General features: G+C 33.4%; 1 protein-coding gene across 1 annotated transcript in view; it reads right to left on the bottom strand.

The window, feature by feature from the left end:
• AGMO (alkylglycerol monooxygenase) overlaps positions 1-22,396 on the bottom strand; it is a 373,644-nt gene extending 351,248 nt beyond the window's left edge. The window contains exons 1-3 of the mRNA XM_017889065.1: positions 22,108-22,396; positions 20,523-20,653; positions 10,432-10,583 (exon numbers count right to left, since the gene is read on the bottom strand). Of these exons, the coding sequence (XP_017744554.1) occupies positions 10,432-10,583; positions 20,523-20,653; positions 22,108-22,233 (409 nt within the window). The 5' untranslated portion in view covers positions 22,234-22,396. The remainder of the gene's footprint in view (positions 1-10,431; positions 10,584-20,522; positions 20,654-22,107) is intronic.
• Positions 22,397-22,675: the final 279 nt, after the last annotated feature.

Genomic DNA, 22,675 nt, shown 5'->3' with positions numbered 1-22,675 from the left:
AGGAAAAAAAAAATTTCAAAATAATTTTCAAGTGTTGAAGGAAGAAGGGAATATGGATAAGTTTGATTTACTAGAAAAAAATCAAATTCCATGATATTTACTTGGGGAAAAGAAAGATAATTTTGTTTATTACAGTTGACAACTATTCATCTAGGAAAAGATCATTAGTATCATGTCTAACTTCAGTATAAATCCAAAACACAGCCTGTCAATGGTCTCTGTGACAACTAAAATGTTCATTTTCCAATAAATGCATCTGATTAAACACAAAGATAATTCTATTACAATTTGATAAATAGAAATCAATATGGCATTCTTCATACAACCAAGGTTTCCTAGCTTTGGATTGTATTATATAATACATTTGTACAAATACACACATATATTGTATCTTTATAAGATCCTTTATGAAGTATTATTATCCCCAGTTAACAGTGAGAAAAAAAATTAAGTTTGTATGAGGGTAAGTAAATTTAACCCTGAATTTGGGTAAGGCAATTTTTATAACTACCAATGTATTTTAATTATTATTTACAGAAAATATAGTAATATTTATATTATTGCATTATATAAAATACATTACATAAACAGGTTGACAACATATGAATTCATAACTTTTTAACTTATGTGTCAGACTGCACCCTAAGTGTTTTGTCCATTTTTACTCATTTAAACCTCTCAGTTAGTCTGCGAAAATTATACTATTGTTATTTGCATCTACAAATAAGGAAACAGAAAGGAGTGGCATAACTTGCTTAATATTACACAGTTAAAAAGTGGTAGCAATAGAATTTGAATCCAGGCAGTTTGGTTCCAGGGTCTATTATCTTACTCTCTATTTACAGAGCCTGTCTCTCGGGGATGGATTTAGATGAACATTTCATTTCCTATCTTTTGCTCACTTGTGTTTTTCTCCGCAATTATTTCCTAGACAAATGCTTTGGAGTGAGAAAAGTAAGTTATTCCTATTTTATAGGAATGGGGCAATTTTATAGGAATTGGGGGGCATACTCTTTCTTTGTACCTTTAGAAAAAAAGAATCAGAATTCAAGAAATACATTACAAAATGAAGTTAAAATAAGAAAATTGTTTGGTTTTGGACAAATATAATAATTCCTTAGGAAATTAGTCAAACTCAAAAAATTATGCACTTCAAACTAATTACTTTGACATTTGAACTTACCTGACTGTTGAGTCCATCACTCGGGATTCCACAGCATGCCTCAATACCTGGCATATTACACAGGATACATTTTATATCTGGATTTCCTTCCCTCATTAGGATGTAAGCACCAAAAGGGTAATAACTTTAAAAAAGTTTTGATTTTTGTGGGTACATAGTAGGTGTATATATTTATGGGGTACATGAGATATTTTGGTCCAGGAATACAATGTGTAACAGTCACATCATAAAAAATTGGATATCCATCACTGCACACATTCATCCTTTGGGTTACAAACAATTCAATTATACTATTTTAGTTATTTCCAAGTGAATAATTAAATTATTGTTAACCATAAGCTCCCAGGTGTGCTGTCAAATACAAGGTAGGGCAGCAACTTTTATTTGTTCACTGCTATAAGCCTAGCAATTAGGAGGTTTTGTAGTATGTAGTGGGTGCTCAGTTAATGTCTCATGAATGAGTGCCTACTTTAAAGGGTTATTCTGGGAATTAAATAATACAATATACTGTGTTACTAGCACAAAACACATAGTCTAGTACCTAGCAATATAAAAAAAAATGTATTCAATAACAGTGGTAACATTTAAATAGTATTAAGAATCTGACAGTCACTCCCCTAAATTTTACTCATTTAAGCTTTATAAAAATCTTATGAGATGTATACTATTATTATTATTATTCCCATTCTATAGATGAAGAAACTAAGACACAGATTAAACTGCTCAAATCTCAGTTAATAAGTGTCAGTACAAAGAGCTGAGCTCAGGGAACTTGGCTCCAGAATCTACTTTTTTTACCACTATACTTGTTGCTTCTCCAAAGCCCTTCAGTGATACATGAAATTTAATTTTCTATATTACTATTAGTACTTTTACTAGCATCATCATTTCAGAAATAAGAATTTTAAACAGAATCCCATTTGATGTTTATGCATACAATACAGACTTTTCAGAAATTTGTAAATTTCAGAATTAATGGCAATGAGAGGACAGTTTATTTATCAATTTTAGAACCTGCCCCTATTATTATTGTAATTAGTTGTTGATGTCTCTGATTCACAATAGAATAAACAATCAGTGACCATACCTGTGATAAAGCAAGCATCTCAGGTACTTAGTATAGGGTTGGTATAAGATAAGTGGTCTCAAATATTTGTTGAAAAAATAATACATAAGTAAATGTATTAATTCATTTATTCACAAATAAATGCCTAAGTGAAGTCAATAGCTATAGAAATAAATATCTAAGTTGATGATTACTGCAAAAATCTTCATGTATCCTCTTAGTAATTCACACAGCCATCTTTCATTATGCTATTTTAATATGATAAAACTAAATTTTGTCATAATTATACTTGTTCAGTAAATGAAAGTGGATAGAATTCAACTTGATTTCACTTTTTTTGGTCTAAAATGGCTGTATTCAAATATTTTGTGTGCGAATGCATCATACATATTCAGTGAAAGAGACTTCCAAATTCTCTTTCTGAATAAAATTACTTTGGACATAATCTGTTTTTTCCAGATCATATTTAATCACATATTGTTCCAAAACAATCCTGAAGTCTACTCCAAATTTAAGTGTTTTCCCTCCTGTTCCCATCTGAAATGTCCCTAAACGTTTACATAATTTACTTTCTTTGAATTGGCTTATTTATTCATTTACTCATCTTTACTTGGTTCCTGGACTTTCAAAGCATTTTCATTAGAATTGCTTCACAAAACTAGAAGATGAGTAAAATACATAAAATCTGTCTCAGAGAGGTTAATCCCAAGGTAATGTGTGTGGTAAACAGTTGCACAGTGGTGCACACCTAGATCTTTTGATTCAAATTTTAATGCTCTTTCTGCTATATAAGAGGCAAATACATTATGTTCTAAGGCTAAAAGAAAAGCACGGCATATTTTGTGCCCATAAAAAGAATCAAAAGTAAGTTAAAGTTTATAATCTTTACTCCATTTATGCCTTCCAATTTAATTTTGATTACTCATTTCACAGCTTTTAATTAAATTTCTGGAGAATATTGCACAGCCATCCTCAGTTCTCCCAATTATTCTTGGAAATATTTCTATACTTTACAATCAATGTTCAAAAATAGACTAATGGAGATTCCTGACATCCCTATATTTTATATTTGTTTATAACTTCCCTGTTTAATAACTCAATGAATTTATGCTTACAATCCCTTGATAATAGCCATAATCTTTGTTTCAAATGTACTTTCTATACATTATCTACATATGGAATCTCAGAACACCAAAGGAAAGTTAATCTGTCTTTCAAAATGACTACAGTTGCTAGTGATAAGAATATGCTATTTATCTGAGAAAGACTCCCTCAAATCAGGCATTTCGAGGGGAAATAATGGTGACCTTTCAGTTCATACATATTTTAAGTGCTTCTAGGGACAAATGTTTAACATTTGACATGGGATGGCTCCTGTCACTGAAATAAACTCAGAGGAAAATGGTTAACATAGGTGCCATGTTTTTGGTTGAAACTAATGATAAGAAACTAAAAGGCATAGGAAAGTTGTTAGTGGGAACTCCAAGGCTTCTCTCGTAGAGGTGCTAAATAATTATACTTCAAGGACTGAGGAAAAGTAAGGGATCATGAGGGAAGACAAGAAAAATGGTAGTAACTCAGGCAAATACAAGGTAGAGCTTACCCTAAGTGATCCACTAAGAATACAATCACAATGTATTATTAATAGTATATATTATTATATTTACAGACAGGGTCTCATGCTGACACCCAGGCTGGAGTACAGTGGCACAATCATAGCTCACTGGAGCCTAAAATTCCTGGGCTCAGCTGATCTTACTGCCTCAGCCTTCTGAGCAGCTAGAATTGTGGGCATGTGCTACCACACCCAGCTAATTGTTCGATATTTTGTAAAGAAAAGGTCTCTCTATGTTGTCCAAGTTGGTCTTGAAACTCCTGGCCTCAAACTATCTTCCTGTCTTGGTCTCCATAAGCACTGAGAGTGCTACGATTACAGGTATGAGCCAGCATTACCTGTCATAGTGTATTTTTAAAATAAAGAATAAGTCATAACGTATACTACAGAGTTACAAAAATCTTAGGTATATTCTGATAACAAAAAACAAGTTCAGAAGAATGTAAGTAATCTATTCATCAATGCAGACCACAATACTGGCACCTTCACAAGTTAAAATAATTTCTCAGCAGTACATCGGTTTATTTTCTTTGTTTAAACTATGATTGAGATTAGGATAATCTAACTTCAGCTTCTAAAAGAAAGCCAGAAAGGAATGAATAACTTTAAGAGTCATATATAGGAGCTCACTTAATGAAAATGAAGTTGTGCGAATAAATATTTGTAACTACACAAAAATTGTGAACTCTACCTTGCTTGCATACAGAATGAGATGAATTTTAAAATGAATTAAGCAATCTGTTTGCTGAGGGAAAAAGTTACAGTTTGAGGGGATAGTATGGATTGCTTATTACAACAATTTTAGATAATGATCCCACTTTCAGGACTAAACTAAATTTTGTAACCTCAATGTATAATCAATGCCTCAGAATGAAATATAATAGTAAAAGGTGCAACTGGATAAATTCTATGTTTTAATTTTATTATTATTATTATTAATTTTATTTTTAATTTTTTTTAACTTTTAGATTCAGGGGCACATGTGCAGGTTTGTTCTATGTAAACTGTGTGTCATGAGGTTTGGTGTACAGATAATTTCATCCCCTGGGTAATAAGCATAGTACCTGATAGGTACTTTTTTCTGATTTTCTCCCTTCTCTCACCCTCCATACTCAAGCTGGCTGCAGTGTCTGTGCTCCTCTCTAGCATCCCTGTGTTCTCATTGTTTAGCTCCCATTTATAAGTGAGAACATGTGGTATGTGGTTTTCTCTTCCTTAGTTTGCTTAGGATAATGTTCTCCAACTCTGTCTATGTTGCTGCAAAGGACATGATCTCTTTCTTTTTTATGGCTGCATAGTATTCCATAGTGTAGATATACCACATTTTCTTTATCCGGTCTACCATTAGTTGGTATTTATATTTATTCCATGTCTTTGCTATTATGAATAGTGCTGCATTGAACATACACATGCATGTGTCTTTATAATAGAACAATGTATATTCCTTTGGGTATATACTCAATAACTGGATTTCTGTGTCAAATGGTAATTCTAACTTATTTGAGGAATTATCAATCTGCTTTACACAATGGCTGAACTGACTTGCACTCCCACCAACAGTGTATAAGCATTCCTTTTTTTCTGCAACCTCACCAACATCTGTTATTTTCTGACTTTTTAATAATAGTCATTCTGACTAGTGTAAGATGGTATCTTACTGTGGTTTTGATTTTCATTTCTGTAATGATTAGTGATGTTGAGCTTTTTTCATATGAAAACTCTAATTTGTTATTCTATGTAATATATGAGGAGGCTGCCTATTTCAGTCAGGGTCCAATCAGGAGACAGAAACCACATTAGTAACTTGAATAAGGAAAAGTTAATATAAAGAATTATTAACGGGTAAAGAGGAAGTTAACTACTAAAAAGGTAAGGAGAGAGGAATTCAATGTTACAGAAGTAGCAACCAAACAATGTAGCTACTGCCTATAGAGCTGAGGGAGAGAGAATCGAGGAGATACTTATACCTTTAGAAGAGTCCCACTCCTGTACTCACACACTCACACCAACCCCAAGTCTAAGACCCAGACATCTCTGGAGAGGTTGTGGCTATGACTGAAACTCTGTTGGTGACAGAGAAATTTACTAAATAGAGTATATAGGTCCCAGAGTGTATAAGCTACAGCTAGTTTTTTGGTGTGGCCCCCTGAATGGCAGAGAATCTTGCTAGAGTGTGTAGGCTACAGCTGAGCAAGAGGTGAAGTGTGCCACATCCCTCACCTACCAAACCTGTAAGTGCCAGATACAAAAAAGCATGCTGGAAAATGGAGGCAAGGTCCCTTTCTCATGTTCTGCCTTTGCAGTGTCCCTCCAGCCCCTTAAATTGGCAAAGTCTAACATCAAGTCAGCTGGGAAAAGAGAAATGTCTACAGCATGCAGCTCTGACAATACAAGGAAGGGCAAAGAAGAATAGATTTGAAGAGAAGTCATAAATTAATAACTGGTGTGCTGGCACTTCCCCATACTTGGTTGACACTGATACAGTTAAAAACAGTATAAAGTCACATATTTATACATAGAGTCACAAATCATAACCTCTTGTATTGTTTTTCTAAATTTGGTTATATACTATAGCATTCTGCCTTAGAACTATAAACCAATAAATTACATTGGTGACATGATTTGTGAATTTAACTTTCTATAAAAGTATATATAGAGAAAAGTATAAATTTTAAGTGTACAACTAACTCAATGAATTTTTACAAATATAAGAACTCACGTAAACACCACCCAAGGCAAGACAGAGTTTATTATCAGGACCCTGAAGGCCTCATTCTTGTTCCTCCCAAGCAGTAATTACCAGCTTTTAAAAATGTTTCCTTGAAAATCTTTACCTGTTTTCTTACATGTTTAGTGTAACTAATAAAATGTACAAAGAAAAATAATGTACTGTTTTTATTTTTTATTTTTTGAGACGGAGTCTCGCTCTGTCGCCCCAGGCTGGGTGGCAGTGGCATGATATTGGCTCACTGCAACCTCCGCCTCCCAGGTTCAAGCATTTCTCCTGCCTCAGCCTCCTGAGTAGCTGAGATTACAGGCGTGCGCCACCACACCTGCTAATTTTTGTATTTTTAGTAGAGACGGGGTTTGACCATGTTGGTCAGGCCGGTCTCGAACTCCTGACCTTGTGATCCGCCAGCCTTGGCCTCCCAAAGTGCTAGGATTACAGTCGTGAGCCACTGCGCCCAGCCTAATGCACTATTTTTATGTGGAGGAAAAGAATGTACAAAGTTACTTTTTAAATTTAAGAACTATTTATCCTTCTATATATTTTCTAAAATCATCAAAGCTGTCTATAATAGAACTATTGTATTGCCCTTGCTTTGTGTAATTTGACCATAATTAGCAATTTCTTTTTCATTCCAGAGGAAGAAAAAATTATATAAAGAGCATACAGAACTTCAATACCTTGGCATAGTGATAGAGATGGAATTCAAATGTTGAGAATAAACTGTTTTCTGGTAACTGTCCCATAACTGAGAAAATGCAGCATATATGTAATAGAAACAAATGACAACAACAACAAATCTAGCAATGATTTGGAATCCTAAGGAAGCAATTTAAATACATGTAAAGACAAAATTTTAAATACATAATATATTGTTTCTTCAAAACTCACAGTGTTTAACATGCTAACAACTGTGAAATATGTTTTTGCTATATCATTTTGAAGTAGTGAAAAGAAAGTAATACATTGAATAGAAAAGTAGGATTTTATTTTGTCTTACTATATTTTAAGATGACATATGTATTTTGGAATTATTGAAACTTTTCAGTTAAAAAAATTTGACCAGTTATTCAATTTGGACAGTATTCCAAGAGGCTCAAGAAATTGGATATTATATGGGAGTTTTTTTTAGTCCTGTGTGTGTCTTGATTTCTAAAAAAACCATTTTACTATTTTACAGTATTATTTACAAATAAAATTTAAAAATTAAGCATTATATTGAAGGTTGATACATTTAAATAAATTACTTTTTTCCTACTAGCTTTCCATTACAAGTCAAAAGTCTTTGAACTTACGGTTTGGCTCCATAGCCTGAAGGTTGTAAATGTTTTTCCAGAAGGTTTTCAAAATTTTTTTAATGCCTGCCTTTTTTACTGGATTCAGTTCAAAATTTCTAATGAGAAGCATACTTTAAATAGCCTTGATGCCACATTTTTAATATGTTATTTTACTTTATTACTCTTCCCAACTGAGAACACTTATAATCAACATTTTTAAGAGTTTTATATTGGTAATATTTTGTTGGTTCTTTGTTTCCTGTTATAATGGGCTTTCAAGGAGTAAACAAATTTGCAGATTTCCCAAATAAACACATCTGTGTTGGTCAGTGTGGCATGAGGAAGGTTCTTGAAAGTATGTAATATAGTACAATATAAATGCTTTCTGCAACACCTCTTTGTTGCATAGAAAATGAGGAAGATTGCCAATGAGTTCATTTTAGGAAGAAAACTACTAATTTGAAATAAAACACAAATATGTTATTATGTAAACCATATTTATTCTTAATCATGTTTGATTTTGGAGTAGCCTTTGCATTTATATGTGAGGAAATAGTGTCAGGAACTGACCTATTATGTGTCAAAGACAAATGTTATCACACACAAAATTAATAACTTTTTATAATTTATATATTCACTTCAAATTGTTCTAAGAAATTAAGCCTTCATAGAGTTTCATTAAATGCACATGCTTAAGGTGGTTAACATAAACAATGCTATATTTAAAGTTTAAGAGCCTTGAGCATAACACAAATCCGTGCTACTCCTAATTCCTTCATCCTTGCTTGGGAAGGATATTTGGTCACACTTACTCCTACACAGATAACTCAGTTATTCACCCTGATCTCTGGTCTCTTCTGTCCATCTGCCATCTATTTATTATTATTATTCCAGGTTCCTTCCTCTTCCTTCCTTCCTCCCCACCCACTCAACCAACCACCCACTGAAATCCTGAGTTCTGCTCTTCCGTAGTTTTTCAAGATTAGTACTTTCCCGCTCTTCCCTTCAGAAATACTTTGGCATGCTTTTTTCTCTTCAGAGACCACTTGCTCACCTTAGCTCTACAACTATTTCTGAGCCCCTACATATCCCTACAGAGATTCAGACCTAGATTTGTTCCTCATTCTTCCATTTCCCTTTCTATAACAAAATATTTCTTTGGAAGTGCAGCCAAGAATCCCAAAAAGCAAATTCAGTGAACCAGTGCAGTAAGAGGGCTTTTGCAGATGAGACAGTTTGCAAAACTATGGTAACAGAAAAGTGCATATGGTCAGTGCCTAGCTGATTGCATTTTCATTTGTAATGTGGAAGTACTGCCAACAAATTGAATTAAGCTTACTATAGTAGAACACATTACTTAAAATTCCATTCTGTTGCAGAGTCCTGAATGACCCTCAATAATTGGGCTGTGAAGTTTGATATTGTGTACATTTTTTGACTCTACCAAGCATGTGATAATAACAATAATGGAAGGCAATATATTAAAATGCAATACTGCTATAAACATGCATGTGCAAGTATCTTTTTCATATAATGATTCATTTTCCTCTGGGTTAAGAAAGAAAAGTAGATCCACCATTTGATCCAGCAATTCCACTGGAATTACTGGACCAATTACAGATCAAACAGCAGTGGATCTACCTTTCCTTCTTTAAGGAATCTCCACACTGTTTTCCTTAGAGGTTGTACTAGTTTATCCTTCCTACCAACAGCGTAAAAGGGTTCCCTTTTCACTGCAAAAATACGAAACCAGCCCAAATGCCCATCAAGAAATGAGCAGATAAAGAAAATGTGATATATATTTAGCATCGAATACTACTCAGCCATAAAAAGGAATGAAATAATGGCATTTGCAGAAACCCCGATGGAACTGGAGACTATTATTCTAAGTGAAGTGACTCAGGAATGGAAAACCAAACATCGTATGTTCTCATTCACATGTGGGAGCTAAGCTAAGAGGACACAAACGCATAAGAATGATACATTGGACTTTAAGGACTCGGGGGAGAGGGTGGGGGTGGCAAGGGATAAAAGATTACACATTGGATACAGGGTACACTGCTCGAGTGATAGGTGCACCAGAATCTCAGAAATCAAAACTGAAGAACTTATTCACGTAACCAAACACCACCTGTTCCCCAAAAACCAATTGAAATAAAAAATTAAACACAAGCAAACAAAAAAACCTTTTGTCCCAACAGCCAAATGTTAGGAACTTGTTTGGGTTCTGACTAATAAATACCTCCATAAAATTAAAATTCTCATTAAAACCAAACGGTGAATGATTTAAAAGCAATGCTATAGCCATCACTTTCTAATCTTTTTTAAAATTAGAAAGAAGTGAAAAAAATGTACTTCCAATAATTTCATATCTTTTAAAATATGGCTTCAGATTTTCTCCACTTAAATTGCAAAGTAAACCTTCATTATTAACTTTTATATCCAATAAAATATACTATTGTATTCCTGTATTTATCCATTCAATAATTATTTACTGAATATATACTATGTACCAAACACAGTTCAACCTAAGTTAACAAAAAGTCCTCATTCGCAGCTTACCATGGGCCGTACGATGGAACCAGTAGTAGCCAAAGTCAACTCCTAAGAAGGTTAAATACCAAGTCCATGGAGAATCCCAAGGCAAACTGAACAGACTGTAGTTCTCCCAGATATAAATATAACTGGTCAGTTCAATGCTCCTGAAAAATAGACTGGAAGATAAAATTCACAATCAGTGATTATATAACATTTTAGAAATAAAATTATGCTAAAATGTTTTAGATAACATTTAAAATTAATATCTTCATATGAAAAAATGAAACTCTTTCTTCTACTTTGTTTCTTCTCTGTCATTCTTTTTAAAGGCTCAAATTCCTTAGTATCAAAATCATTCCCAGGAAGCTTTATTTTATTTCATAGGCATCATGGATGCCAGCTGTTTGTGCTCTCAACTTCATGAAATTTAAAAGGCCATTTTTTCATGTCTCTTAAAATATTTTTCATTGAGCCCATGCAACGTAAATATGACAAGACTACAACTTAATTTCTGTGATTGTCATTTCTAAATTTTATTGAAGTATATATTAAGAATGCTTTATAAAGGGAATATAAACTAGGCTTTTTAAAATATTAGGAAAAAAATTTTCTTAGATGTAAGGTATACAAACCTAATTAAAATAAACAAATATTTCTAAAACTCAGACACTATACTGTATCTTGCCACCTATTTATCAAACTTCTGCAAATTCTTATTTTCAGTAACTTTTTAAAACCTACAGAATATGCTTTAATTTTAGAAAGTATATTATTTTCTCTTTCAAGTTTTATGTGATCAAATTTAAGATTAGCTTCTAGATTGTTTTGTCTCTTTTATCAATTTGATTGAATTGACTTTTCCTTCTATATTTATTTTTAAATAGAAAAAGAATTAATCATTTTGGTTAATAAAGATATATTTATAAGTCATCAACAAGTTTGGTGCTGAAAATTCTGAGAAACTTTTTAAATATTCTAATTTTAGATAAAAGTGGAAGAAGTGGTGCAGACTATTATACTACTAAAAGTTTTTATTTTTATAATATTTCCCTTTACAGAGTCAGTTTCTGCAAATTAGCATTTTACTGGTTCTTTTAAAGATCCAGCCCTTTAATTTTATTCTTGAATTTAATTATCATATGACTTTAACCGTGATTTAATAACTTTAAAACAACCTCTTATACTTTAATATTTTAAAGTATTATTATTTAATCTGTAAAACACTAGGCTATCTTATAACAGCATTAATATACATAACTCAGAGAAATGCCAAATGCTTACAATTTTGAACAAGAGTACACATCACCATACATTAAAAAACTCAATTTCCAATTTGAGATTACATGGTTAGAAGAAGCAGTTTTGTCCCTGTGTTCAAGTCCTTGACCCAAAGGAGTTGCTCATCCTGTACCCCTACTACAATGCCAATCTGAGTGATACTCTGAGTACTCCAGAAACCACTGCTGCAGTGGCCCTGAGACTGCTTGTGGGCCTTCATTTAAAACCTGCCTTCCAAGGTTTTATGAAGGTATGTTAGTCAAAGTAGGGGATTAGAACAAATTATACCGTAAAGCTTGTTAGCTTGGTTGGTTACTTTTATATATTTAGATGAGGGCTTCACAACAGTGCTACTGTTGACATTTGGACAGGATAGTTCTTTGTTGGAAGAGGTTGTTTGGTGCAAACGTTTACTGAAACTATGAAATATTAAAATTGCTCACTATTGTTTATTAGTAGGGGTTACCCATATAAAATTCAAGTTTTAGGTTAAAAATGACAATATCAGTTTTATATGCTTCAATATAACAATTTCTCTAAAACAGGAATTCTTAACTATAACACTACTACAATTTGGGCCAAATACTTTGTTGTTTTGAAGGTCTTTCGTGTGCATCATTGAATGTATTCCAGCATTGCTGTTCTTTAGAACCTAGATTTAGGACCCCTCCTTCTCACCCCAGCTGTGATTACAAAAATGTCTCCAGATATTTCTAAGTGTTTCCTGGGGAGCAAAAATTTCCCCGGTTNTGGTGCTGAAAATTCTGAGAAACTTTTAAATATTCTAATTTTAGATAAAAGTGGAAGAAGTGGTGCAGACTATTATACTACTAAAAGTTTTATTTTATAATATTTCCCTTTACAGAGTCAGTTTCTGCAAATTAGCATTTTACTGGTTCTTTTAAAGATCCAGCCCTTTAATTTTATTCTTGAATTTAATTATCATATGACTTTAACCGTGATTTAATAACTTTAAAACAACCTCTTATACTTTAATATTTTAAAGTATTATTATTTAATCTGTAAAACACTAGGCTATCTTATAACAGCATTAATATACATAACTCAGAGAAATGCCAAATGCTTACAATTTTGAACAAGAGTACACATCACCATACATTAAAAAACTCAATTTCCAATTTGAGATTACATGGTTAGAAGAAGCAGTTTTGTCCCTGTGTTCAAGTCCTTGACCCAAAGGAGTTGCTCATCCTGTACCCCTACTACAATGCCAATCTGAGTGATACTCTGAGTACTCCAGAAACCACTGCTGCAGTGGCCCTGAGACTGCTTGTGGGCCTTCATTTAAAACCTGCCTTCCAAGGTTTTATGAAGGTATGTTAGTCAAAGTAGGGGATTAGAACAAATTATACCGTAAAGCTTGTTAGCTTGGTTGGTTACTTTTATATATTTAGATGAGGGCTTCACAACAGTGCTACTGTTGACATTTGGACAGGATAGTTCTTTGTTGGAAGAGGTTGTTTGGTGCAAACGTTTACTGAAACTATGAAATATTAAAATTGCTCACTATTGTTTATTAGTAGGGGTTACCCATATAAAATTCAAGTTTTAGGTTAAAATGACAATATCAGTTTTATATGCTTCAATATAACAATTTCTCTAAAACAGGAATTCTTAACTATAACACTACTACAATTTGGGCCAAATACTTTGTTGTTTTGAAGGTCTTTCGTGTGCATCATTGAATGTATTCCAGCATTGCTGTTCTTTAGAACCTAGATTTAGGACCCCTCCTTCTCACCCCAGCTGTGATTACAAAATGTCTCCAGATATTTCTAAGTGTTTCCTGGGGAGCAAAAATTTCCCCGGTTGATAACCTCTGCCTTAAGACAACTGATCCAGAAAAATAGATTAAAACAAAATGTAGTAGAAAGTTGAAAACATCTATAGCTGAATGGCTTAAGTATTAGCACATAGTGTCAAAGCAGATTCCTCCATGGATTCAGGCAGTCATTCAGTGAATTCATATGAAGAGCCTACTAAGTGCCAAACACAGTACAAGACGCAAGAACACACTATTAAACAGGGCAAACGCCACCAGCCTTACAAATGTTCCCTCAATTTAATACCTTTTAAAAAAAATATGCTGTCTTTCTTGTCAGCTCCAGTGAAAATGGAAATAGGCATTAAGATACCAAGATCTCAATAACAGACTGAAGGTCCTTGAAAAACTTCCATTTGTTAAAATAAATAAATATAAATAAATAAATACAATTAAATCAATCAATAAATAAAATTTTAAAACCTGCCTGAAATTGAAATACTTTTCTATTTCCTGTACAGGTGCCAGGTCTTGAGCAGACACCCAGTTTATTACTCCATCAACTGACTTATTAGGGTTGACACAAATCGAGCTGAAATATGCTTGACATACTACAGTCAAGCCTTCCCCCCACCACATCCCACACACATTAGCATGAAGCCTAACTTCCCTCAAGACACGAAGAAGGAGGGGAGAAGCTGTAAGAGTTATATTCCCTGCTTTCTATCAGCAAAATTAATTTGATCCTCTTTTATTACATATATGAAAGAATAGCCATGGAGTGCCCACAACTAAAAGCAATTCACCTAAGCAATACAGCTGGCAAATGATTATCAAGCTCTGGAAAGCCCGGGATTGTAGAAAATAGCACCTACATTTTCAAAAATGTTCCCACCAGACCTTGAATCATAAACCAAATTTCCTTCCTCTTTCTCTTCTCAATCCCCCTTACCCCTTCCACCCTGCAATCTCAGCACATGACTCTGCATCCTGGAATTTAAACTCTCTAAACTCCATCCTGCAGGAAGAGGCACATATAATATGTACGCATATAGTAAGCTTACTTTGTCACATGAAGATGGAATATTGGGTAGCACAGGGGCTTGGAATTCCCAAATGCCAGATCCCTTTTATGCCTTAAGTTTAAATGTAAGGCCAGGAAAGTGACCTAAATGTAAAGAGACATTAGAATCCTCTAATTAGCAAACTGTGTATAGAGAGGCTTTCCTTCCATTGTCCTATTTTCTTCATGAATTCCCCCAAACAGCAGTTTTCTCTTGGGTCTGAAGTATATGTTTCAGCAAATGAAAAGTAGCTTATTTCTCTAACTAGTGATCTGATTTTCTGTGTGTTTTACTTAACATTTTTCTCTCATCACTAGAAATTTGTCAATGTTCAGTTACTATAAAAAAGTTACTAAGTTACTAAATTACTATTTAGTATTAATCCCCATTTTTTACAAAATAAAATTCAGTTTTAATGTTAATATTAAAAATAATCAATAAATCAGAAATAAATGTTATTTGGGGATTGAGAATTAGAAACTAATGAGTTTTCAAAGTCATCTCCATCTGAGTCTACCCATCACCAGGAACAGAAGTGTGAGAGTGATCATGACGTTCACCCATTCAGTATCTAAGGATAATTTAAGGTATGAGATAATTAGGCTGAATGAGCCCTAAAATGACTCTCAAGTTGTTGTCATTAAGAAAGCAAGTGACATTTGAAGTAATGCTCTCATTGCAGCCTCCTAAAATAACAGAGCAAGTTTCAAAATAAGTAGACTTATGTACTATACTCATACGAATCTGCCAATTTATATTATTCCTTAACTGTCATTATAGCTGAGTGTTCTGATTTGGCCAGATTATACAAAACTAAAAAAATAAAATAAAATTAGATATTTTTGTTTCGAATACTCTTGTTTTATGAGCCAGAAAATAAATGAATATTTAAACAAGATAATTACAAATATCCTTAAAACTCCAAGAAGTTACAAATAAATTAATATATTGGATCATATATATATGTGTGTATATATATATTTTGGATCATATATATGTGTGTATATATATTGGATCATATATATTATTGGATCATATATACAGGATCACATATATATTAGATCATATATATGTATATATGTTGGATCATATATATGTATATATATTGGATCACACACACACACATATATACATTTATGTAAAGAGAGTGAGATAGATTTTTCTGGGAAATGTTGCTATTTATCTACTTCAAAATCCCTTCAATTGAATCCAGGAGTTTGCACTGCCTGTCTGTAAAGCTACTGCCACTTTTGCTCCATCTAGTGGAATATTGATTTTTGCTTGGTAATAATAAGATAGATAATATTACCTTTACCGTCTGCAAACAAATAAAATCTGCACTACTAATTCTTATTGTTAAATAGTATTGTTCATAAAACAATCACTTAATTTAATTTCTTCATAACAGCAACCATAAAACCATAAACCTTTAAAAACGCAATGTGATAGATTTGGAAGAAATGAATTTGCCACATTCTTTACTTTGCAGGAAATGTATTACTCGATTGAATAAACACACAAGTCCAGACTAATAAGCAGTGAATCTTGCATTCACTAGGGAAGTTTCGTCTAATAGCAGTTTGTGAATTTATGTAATTAATAACAAAGCCAAAGTCTATTTATTAGTTTTCTAATGCAAATGTTAAGAGGAAATGAGACATTCTCTCAAATATAATTAACAAACCAACAAATTTTTTAAAATCTATTTTCCTTACTTGGGGATTTTTAATAATTATTTCTAAGTTAACAAATTTTAGTATTAATAATAAAGTATTATTATTAACATTACATAGATTCATTTATCTCTTATTTTGGACAATGAATTGCTGCTTATTAAAGTCATCACCCAAAATTATATGCATTCATTTGTTAGGTCTGATTTGCCAAGGCAACATTTAGCCTCTCATGCTAAAGCCCTTAGTATAAAAACCCAGTATACAAATTTTCTATATTCTCTGGCCCCATCCCAAAGAGTCAAAATATTTTAAAAGGTTTAATTTCCTCCTTTTAATTTTTTTTTTTTTTTTTTTGATGAATTGAAACTTTCTTGTCAGGAATGGAAAATTCCACGGCAGGCATGGCCAGTAAAAGTATGCATATATATGGTTGAACATTGTGGAGCTAGCTCCATAGTAAAAATTGGCAGTGACCCATATGTATTAAAAGTGGAGTGTCCCCAACTTTATTTGAAAATTTACCTACTTAAATTATCCCTCTAACCTATTGCAATTTGATTTATAATCTGCTGTTTCAACAGAATAAATGAACCCATTAAAAACAAACATACTGTAGATATTTATATCAGGAATAAAACTTCTCTGGGGAGGATGCAATTTATGGAAGTAGAAACATTGGAAGGAAGTAACAAATTGAAGTCCCGGTTTTCTAATGAAGGATTGGAAATTGAGTTTTGCTTAAACAAGCAGGAAAAAAAAAATGTGATTATTTTTCACTCATTAACATTTAAGTCAGTAGCAGGATATTTCACAAGTTTTAGATACGTTTGCTTAAACAATAGATTTTGTAAATACTTTGTTAAATAAAGTTTAATTTTTTTACAGTCACATATGCGACTAATTGTTAGAAAGTCAGATTATTTGCATGATACACTGTGTTTATCTAGAATACATAGACATATCTTTTTATAACTAAGACTAGTATCTGATTAGGAAGGCTGCTTACTGGATGATAGGCTGTCTACTGGATTTCAGAAGAGCAAAAACAGATGCAAGCCTGCCCAGAATCTGGTTCTTAGGACAGATGGACTTTTATTACAGACCATGGTCTGTCCAACAGACTTGTAAACAAGATACAATCTTCTCCATCGTTAATATTTTCCTTGACATAAAGATTTGAAAGAGGTAGCATATATCTTTTCTATCACCATGGTAAGCACACTATTAATCTTTAAGGTACCTGAAATTGTATGTAATCCTGAAATTAAGATCCTCAAAAGAAAATATCGTTTTCTTCAAAGTCTGCACACAACATTTCTATTACGTGTATGACGAAGTGGAAAAACGTGTTCACTTTGATTTCCACTTCTTTTGTCAGAGGCCACATGCTTATTTGGAATTATTATCCAAAGCATAATTCTTCACAAACGTATTAGCAAAAGGCATACTACCATTTGTCTTGCAATCACCTATGTGAAGGACGTAGCAAGCCCCTGTTGCTAGTGCAGAAAATGAAATTAGTCCCTGGGAGAGGATACAATCATTGCCGTGTTAATCTAACCCTCAGCTGTTAATGATTTGCACAGGGATTCCCCTTGACGCTGTGGCTTCAACTGAAATATTGTTTTAAGAATTGATGTCAAATTCTTCCTTTTTTTTTCCTGAAAGCGGATTGAGAGAAATGGATCCACAGGCTTGCTTTTCCTTTTCCGTTTATATCTGGGTTTGGGATTTTTTTTATAGCAACAAATAAAATAAAAACATTTTCACCATAGTTCTATACAACAAAACAAAACAAAACAAAACAAAACAAAACAAAACAAAACAAAACAAAAATTCATTGTCAGATAATTTGCTTTACTGGGATCTTTCAGACAAGGCTGTAAAAGAGAAAATTCCTTGAAAACTTTAAAGAAATCCACATTTCATAATTTAGAATTGTTCTTTACATCTACAAGGAAAAAAGGAGTAATTTGCTATTCTCATTTAAAATAACTATAGGAAAATATTCTCCAAATTCAAGTTCATAACCTTTTACCTTTCTCTCAAAGGGCACCAGAGTTAACAGTTTGTGTTAGTTTAAGGGCTGTTATGAGTAGTGGGTGAAGGAAAAGAACCGCATGTTCTATCCCTGAAGGACTGGTTTGTTTTGGTTTCTTTTTTTCCTTCTCTCTCTCTCTCTGTCTCTCTCTCTCTCTCTCTCTCTCTCTTTCTTTCTCTCTCTCTTTCTCTCTGCTTTTGGGGGTGTATAGTTTGTAAAATATCTCTTTTATTCTTATTTTCCTGTTATAACTCTGTACCTTTTAAAATAACACTGCTGAGCAAAATATTGTATTGAGGATATAGTTTATATTTCTGGTACTTACAATGTTATGATAAGAGAACAATCTAATTTAATTTGGAACCAAATCAAACTTTAAAAGGTAAAAAAATAATTCTGAAGAGTTCATTCAATTTGCTGTCAAATTCATTGGCAAAATGCTTAACAAATTCATTCCAATTCAGTAAAATATATGACCTGTAATTGTATATGCAGGGCAATTTTCAGTTATCAGGTGACTTTTATAGTTTGTCAATGATCTGATTTCCATAAATCTATACACTTAACTTTCTGAGAATGAGCTAAATTAACCAACTGGGTATTTTCAATTAACTAAATCTACATCTAAAGCTATATACCCTTGGGCATGTTGAAAGTATTTATTGTTCATTTCTGCTTAAGGGGGACATGTATTATAATAAAGGAAATTATCTATACTCGTAAATTCTTATTCATGATAATCTGGGAATTAGCTGCAAATTTCTGGAGACATTATCTTCCTCCGATTCCAACTGCAAAATGCAACAATTACAAGTAGTTTTTCAGAGTAAATATTATTAAGATTACTCCTACTATATACCTAATGCACTTTTCTCAAACACTTATTAAAAAAATACTTTTAGGTTTATTTTCTATTTAAACTATTTAACGTAATATATGAAATTATTCCACCTTTTTTAGATGTTCAAAGTTTTCATGTTATTTTTTAAAAATCCACCTTAGTTTCCCACTGGGCGGTTAATAGAAACATTCCAAAGCAATGAGCACCAGTCCGAAGTAAAGCTCTTAAAACAGGACAAGAAGTAATGGGTGGGAAGCTGGAACAAGAACATTCATCAGTAGCTCAAAGCACAGACATCTAAGGGAATCTTTGCTCACCCTCTGCCTCTTTGTTAAGCCCACATGTGTTGAAGATGACTTCCATGTTTTGGTCTTTCCTCTTCACACATTATAATGTACTCTTTCTAAACAAATAGTAGGTCATTTATATCTTACTACTATCGGGTCCCAATATCCCCTAATTTTATCATCAACATGTCACAGGATTACTACTGCTTTTTGGGTAACTTTACATGCAGCAGACATCATTCCAAGCACAGGAGCTAAAACTATTAAGAACACACACCTCTTGCTCTCAAGTTGTGTGCGAGCTAGCAGGAAGGGCTGAGAGAAAAACAGGTGAGCATCATGTCTTGTGATAATTCTAGATTTGGGATAAGCACACAATTCCATGGGACTGTAGTGTAGGAATGCCTAACGTAAGGTTGGAGAACAGATAAGGCTTGTTGAAGAGTGTGACATCTATGCTTAGACCTAATAAATGAATCTGAATTGGCCTGGATGGCTTTCTAGGCGGAGGGAAGTGCCTGTGGCATGTGGACAATGGCAAGTAGTAAAGCATGATAGGATAAAGATGACCGACAGGAGAGTGGAGGACCCAAAAGCAAAGTCAGAGAAACAATGTTCTCTATAGTTCAGGACAGGGATTTGTACCTTATACTTGAGGCAATAGGGAGCCAGTGAAGGGTTTTCACTGGATTCGTATTATGGAAATGTTTGGCTGCAAACGGGGTTGTACTAGAGCCAGACACCAATTAGGAAACCATTGTAGCTATTCAGAGATTTGTGTGACCTGCTCTAGGGAATGTCTACACCCCAGAGAGCTATTCTTTCTGAAGCTGAAAGAGACAAAACACAGTTTTAATAGAGAACTAGACCATAACTCAGAGCTGGAACCACAATAAGGCAAATGAAGCACTCACTTTAAAGGGGTATCAACAAAGTCAAGATAAATAATCTTTAGGGTGATTTTTAAAATGAGTGCAAAAAATCAATGAAGAACAAAATATCAAAATTTTAAATAATGACATGAACAGAATTATTTGGGAATATTTGTGGAAATAAACTAATTCTCCCATGCATTGAGTTCCTTTGTCTCTCATACTTAGGCAATTTCAGTTTTTCTCCTCAGTGTTGTTAACCATCTAACTCACCTTGGAAGTCGAGACAGAACACCGGCTGAGATTGACGTTAAAGCATGATCCAAGCGACCCGGTGACTTCCCTTTGTGAATCCAGCTGACAACAAGTTCAAGTAGCATCAAGGAAATGAAAAATGGAGTTGCCTGGAAAGGAAATTGCAGAAAAGAGATGCTATTATGTTCCATATGAAATTATTTTACATTTCCTGATTAGTCACTTCAGAATTGAAATGCCCAGATTTGAGAAGCCCCGCAGGAGATGGTAGACACCCATTTTAGAGGATTACTTCCCACACAGTGGTAAAGAAGTCTAATTATTTTAGACATTTGCTAAATATGTGCTCAAATTCTATCATCCAATTTGAATATGAAATGTAATCATAGATATAACCATGATAATTATAATATTATAAGATTAGGCGGAACATCTTCCAAATGAGGTTAAAAAAATACATTGAGAATAAGGTAAATAATTAGAAGTCTATCATCTCTATATGTGTAATTTAGATCCACTTCAAGAGGCTTTCCTTAAAGATGCACATAATTCTAAGTTTTCATTTTAGTATTACCAGAACTATTTCTAATGATGAAATTGAAAGAGTAGAGACAATTTTCTTCCTCGAATTTTAGAGAATATGGTAATTTTACATATTTTCTTAAAACATGATTCAGATTTTATTCACTTGGTTTTGATTTTTGTTTCACGTAAGAAGAGGTGTTTTGAAGGCTCCACTATTGGTGATGGAACATTGAATTCGGTTTGATGTTGCAGTATAAACAATAATACTTTATGAAGATATCAGTGCCACTTTTTTAACTTAAAAAAATCAGAAAGAAAGCATAATATCTAATCTTGAAAAAGTATGGATTTTACTCATTTGGAAGGTAATCATGAGTTTTGAAGCTTTCTAAACTGAACTCTCAGTAACATATTCTGTGATGTCATTTTTTTTTTTTTCTATTTCTGCTTTGAACTAGTGAGTGTTGTAGGAACAACTTTGATAGGGTGGGGAACTTCAGTACTCAAGTTCTAATTCTGGATATTTCCACTTCCAGTCATAGCCAGGAACCAGAAGTGAAATGTGCCTCTGAGTACTTCAGAGTTTCAAAGAAAACTTGGTTCAAATTCAAACTTAGGAAGTCAGAGTTGGACTTGGTCAAGCTGCGTATCCTTCATTCTGCAGAACTAGTCTACCAAATGAAAGAAGAAATAGTTTCCCTGGAAGGGGTGGATAAGTTAAAGATTTAAAAATGAAATTGTTACAAAGTTTACTGATGTGTTGTAACTATTTGACATTGAGCTTCCAACAGCTACATTTACAATGCCACGGAGTCCAGGAAAACTTTAAACTTTTGTTTTTATCATATTCTGGAGTGACATACAAAGGAGGGAGGGAATTTACAGGTGAAGATGGCTATGGATTGTAAGGAAATTCAAGTAGAAATTCTACTTTTGCTTCATGCCTTTAAGAAACTGAATTATTATTAGAATTTAATAATTTGAATAATGAAAGTGAACAAAACCCTAAGGAAGTTGACCTTACCATTTATTAAGAAAGCAGCAAGAGTAAGAGTAACCTCTTCCAATATAGTCTCACCTTTTTAACATAATCAGGCACCTCTTCTAATGTTTGGAACGAAGTTTCATTGGGTTTCATCATGTAAAACAACATGCGAAATCCCTGGGAAAATGAAACATCCTGCTGGGCTTCTGGGTTCTTCATTTCTGCCCTTGTCTGATTCCCAGCTGGAGAATATTTAGGATTCAATGCTTGAAGCCAGAGGCTGAACAAAGAGGACGAGATGTGCAGCTCAGAACAAGCTCTTTGTCAGAGAACAGCTAAAACCTTCCATTGAGAGCACACTCAACAGCCGATTCTGTGTAGAAACAGAATACAAGGATCAAGAACAAGTACAGAGTTCAGTGGGCGCTAGGCCAGAAACAGGGCATGTGGGGGAGGGAAAAGAGGACTCATACCCAAATCAAAGTCATACAGTGCAGTTTGACTGTAGGTGGAGCAAGTTACTACTTAAAAAAGGAGAGAAAAAAATCGTAACAGTGTCATGGAAAGAAAAAAGTGATAATGCAGATATAAGTTCACTCTGAAAAACTGGATAGAAATTCAAGCATCAAATCACATAGAAAAACATTTTTTTCCTCCTCAT

The sequence above is a fragment of the Rhinopithecus bieti genome, unplaced genomic scaffold, assembly GCF_001698545.2.
Source record: "Rhinopithecus bieti isolate Rb0 unplaced genomic scaffold, ASM169854v2 scaffold_16834, whole genome shotgun sequence".
NCBI lineage: Eukaryota > Metazoa > Chordata > Mammalia > Primates > Cercopithecidae > Rhinopithecus > Rhinopithecus bieti.
The sequence above is the reverse complement of the archived record's forward strand: the minus strand, read 5'-3'. Positions and strand labels throughout refer to the sequence as shown.